Here is a 4,152-nt window from a genome sequence, read left to right on the forward strand (position 1 = left end):
TGGGTTTAAGATAACCCCTGGGATGTCCTAACAAACGCAAATGAACCTGCCACAGGGTCTGGCCTTCCGCCGGGTGGTATGTCATTAAAGGTGGTTTCTTTCACTTTTGAAAAGACTGTAACTGCGATGTGTTCTTCAGAATGTATTGCAATAACATCAATAATAATCATAATTATAAGTAAGCTATAGTTCATCTCTGATATCTGAATATTCATGTATTATCTGTACACAGTTTACCTAAGCTGTGGTTGAGGGTCCCAACAGTACAATTAATCTGAAAAGCTAATGCTATCAGTATTGCTACTTCGGCTATTCCTATTGAGCTTCATATTATTATTATTATTATTATTATTATTATTATTATTATTATTATTATTATTATTGTCGTTGTTGCTGCCTCTTACTATATATATATATACTGTATATTATTTTCTATAGCCCCTTTGTCAAGTCACTATAATTTTTTAATTTCTGTCAGTAATTGGCAAAGCGACTTCTTACTGCGGTACGGCTCCTTACTGATGCGCCCAGCCAACTCGGTCGTCTTTCGAAGACAGGGTGCCTGGCAGAAGTCACCCGGGGTGAGACAGTGTAAGTAGGGAAGTAGTGTGAAAAGCACCTTAAGAGGTTCGTGCACCCGCCCCGCGCGCTGCGGGGGGAGTGACTTGCCCGTCTAGTGTATAAATATTCAAAGAGCCCCTCTCAACTCAGCACACCCACACACATACGCACACATGCAGTGAAAGAGAGAGAGAGAGAGAGAGAGAAAGAAAGCGAGCGAGCGAGCGTGATCGGCTGGCACTGTAGCCAGCGCTCGGATGGAAACCAAGGATCTCCGGGAGCACGCAACTTGGAAATACACGTCTCCCGCTCCACTCGGATTTACAGTGTGGTGCTTGCGGCTACTGGAAGTACATCAGCTCGACGGTGGACTGAGCGCGGAGGAGAAAAGTAGCCGGTGTCTGGGAGCAGCTCAGCCATTTTGAGTGGCCGCCTGGAGGCTATTTCTTTTTAAACGCAGTTTTCCCCTCTCATGGTGAGCGCCAGTCCGTAACGGGGCAGCGCGGCGAGGGGCAGCGTGGCTCCACGGACTGCAAAGAGAGGCGCCTCACTGTCTCGCTCTTCTCATCATGGAGTGCTACCTGTTGGAAGTCTACCTGCTGCTCCTGGCACTTGCACTGCTGCAGAGGTCGAGCTGTGCCACCGCGAAGGAGCTCACCTGCCAGGAGATTACCGTGCCCCTGTGCAAAGGCATTGGCTACAACTACACCTACATGCCCAACCAGTTCAACCACGACACGCAGGACGAGGCTGGCTTGGAGGTGCACCAGTTCTGGCCGCTGGTGGAGATCCAGTGCTCACCGGACTTGAAGTTTTTCTTGTGCAGCATGTACACTCCGATCTGCCTGGAGGACTACAAGAAGCCTCTGCCGCCTTGCCGGGGTGTGTGCGAGAGAGCCCGGGCTGGCTGCGCGCCTCTCATGAGACAATATGGTTTCGCCTGGCCCGACAGGATGAGGTGCGATCGGCTGCCAGTCCAGGGCACCCCGGACACGCTGTGTATGGACTACAACAGGACCGATCTGACCACCGTGTCGCCGGCTTTTCCTAAGCCCACCGCACACCCTGGGAAGCCTGTCAACCCCCACAAGAACAAGAGCGGACACGGGCGCCCTGCTTTAGCAGGGGGGAAGCACCGCGGTCAGCCGTCCCAGTGCGAGCCGGGGTGCCAGTGTCGTGCGCCAATGGTGCAGGTCACGAGCGAGAGGCACCCGCTGTACAACCGCGTCCGCACGGGTCAGATCCCGAACTGCGCCATGCCTTGTCACAACCCGTACTTCAGCCCCGAGGAGAGGACTTTTACCGCCTTCTGGATCGGGCTCTGGTCGGTCCTCTGCTTTGTCTCCACCTTTGCCACTGTGGCTACCTTTCTAATTGACATGGAGAGGTTCAAGTACCCGGAGAGGCCCATTATCTTCCTGTCTGCCTGCTACATGTTCGTCTCGATGGGCTACATCGTACGTCTGATAGCGGGGCACGAGAAGGTGGCGTGCAGTCGCGAGTACGAAGTGGAGCACGTCCACTACGAGACCACCGGTCCGGCTCTTTGCACCGTCGTCTTCCTCCTTGTGTACTTTTTCGGCATGGCCAGCTCCATCTGGTGGGTCATCCTCTCGCTTACCTGGTTCCTGGCTGCTGGAATGAAATGGGGCAACGAGGCGATCGCTAGTTACTCGCAGTATTTCCACCTGGCCGCCTGGCTCATTCCTAGCATTAAATCGATCGCCGTCTTAGCTCTCAGCTCAGTCGACGGGGACCCGGTGGCCGGGATTTGTTACGTGGGAAATCAGAACTTGGACAATCTGCGCGGCTTTGTGCTGGCGCCGCTGGTCATTTACTTGTTTATTGGGACAATGTTCCTGTTGGCGGGATTCGTCTCTCTTTTCCGAATCAGGAGCGTAATTAAGCAAGGTGGCACCAAAACGGACAAGCTGGAAAAACTTATGATCCGAATTGGGATTTTTACAGTGCTCTATACGGTGCCGGCCACAATCGTCGTGGCGTGTTACTTCTATGAACAGCACAACAAACAGAGCTGGGAGGTGACCCATAACTGTGCCTGCTTAGTTGAGCAGGAGGCAAAAAAGCCAGACTATGCCGTGTTTATGCTGAAATATTTTATGTGCCTTTTGGTTGGCATCACTTCCGGAGTGTGGATCTGGTCAGGAAAGACACTCGAGTCCTGGAGGGCTTTCTGCACGCGCTGCTGCTGGAGCAGTAAGGGCACAGGAGGCTCCATGTACAGTGATGTGAGTACAGGACTGACCTGGAGGTCTGGCACTGCCAGTTCAGTATCATACCCAAAACAGATGCCCCTGTCACAGGTTTGAGCAGCAAGGACTGTTGTTTTTGGTCCTGGACAGACATGGTGAGGGGAACTGACTGACTGCTGTGCCAACGTCACAGTCCTGATGGGCTTGGGCTGGATTGGTTGGGTGTGTTTCAAAAGAAACGAAGGTCAGTTAATGCAAGTGTCTCAGACCAGAGCTGGCCACTCAGCTTGGTACGCTTTCAAGTGTCACAAGATTGACTGAGACAGCTCTTTTGGTGTCCTACTTGAGGTTTTGCTTCTGAGCCCATCCACTAAAAGTGCTCTATATAATAATAACTTGAATGAATGCTATTATTATATTTATAATTAAAGTCCACTGACAGGCTAATTTGGACTGTCAGCTCCATATCCTGACTGGAGTGGCTCACCTGGACTGTCTGCATGGTGTCCATGTGCAGTTAACTGCTACTGTCAATGACGTGGTGCACTTGGATTGCCTTATGTGTGCTCCTGCAAGAGGGAAGTGGTAACTTTTGAGGTGTTTTGGATCTGATCTGGATGGTCAGCCCCGTCCTCCACTCACAGTTGAGTTGGACTCCATCTGATTGCTTAGAGGGTCCCATCCAAAAAAGAAGTGGCAGCATCACAGGTCTAACCGGACATTCGGTCAGCAAATTGCCTCCAGCTTGTCTCCTAGTTATCTCCAATTAGCATTTTAATGGACCCTATTAGGCAGAAGTATAAGCTGCTGCCTGAAACAATGTACCTGATCTAAAATGGTTAAATCTGGTCAATTTATATGCACAGCAGCCGGTGAGGGGACAATCTGGGAGGAAGGGCCATTGTGTTGTCTGTCATCCTGCACCGAGAGGATTTTTACTGTCTTAAATCTCAAATGTCCTTAGCAGGAGGCATGTTAGGCTTTGTTTTGGATAAATTACATTGCCACAAAGGTGTTTGCTGACTGCAATCAAAATGTTAACAATGGTTAAAAAAAAAGTAAGCCTTAATTATTGTCCTGTACCCAAATGTAATACGGGTTTTACTGCAAAAAATGTATTTATATAATTATTGTACAGATGTGTAAATGCTGTATATATACAAAGTTATAAACTTGTAAATTTTGTATAAAATGTAGATGTCACTAAGTGAGATCAAATATTTGACTTATATTTTGACAATAAAAAGTCTTTTTTTGATAAATTGTACGCTTGGGTCCATTTCCTGCTGTACAGTTAGGCTTCGCCTAATGGGCTGGCTGGAGGTGCGCTGCTGGGACAACTTAATTGTCCGAGCAGATGGATGCTTTTCTCCCATTC

General features: G+C 49.4%; 1 protein-coding gene across 1 annotated transcript; it reads left to right on the plus strand.

Annotated features, from left to right (window-relative positions):
* Positions 1–723: 723 nt before the first annotated feature.
* On the plus strand, positions 724–3,888 carry fzd8a (frizzled class receptor 8a). Its single transcript, XM_039753555.1, has one exon. It carries the CDS (start codon positions 1,131–1,133, stop codon positions 2,889–2,891), a length of 1,761 nt encoding a protein of 586 aa, XP_039609489.1. The 5' UTR covers positions 724–1,130; the 3' UTR covers positions 2,892–3,888.
* The last annotated feature ends 264 nt before the right edge of the window (positions 3,889–4,152 follow it).

The sequence above is a fragment of the Polypterus senegalus genome, chromosome 5 (assembly GCF_016835505.1).
Source record: "Polypterus senegalus isolate Bchr_013 chromosome 5, ASM1683550v1, whole genome shotgun sequence".
Lineage (NCBI taxonomy): Eukaryota > Metazoa > Chordata > Cladistia > Polypteriformes > Polypteridae > Polypterus > Polypterus senegalus.

What these genes read in the sequence shown, in the direction of transcription:
- fzd8a (XM_039753555.1), top strand. Translation starts at nt 1,131, where the DNA reads ATGGAGTGCTACCTGTTGGAAGTCTACCTGCTGCTCCTGGCACTTGCA.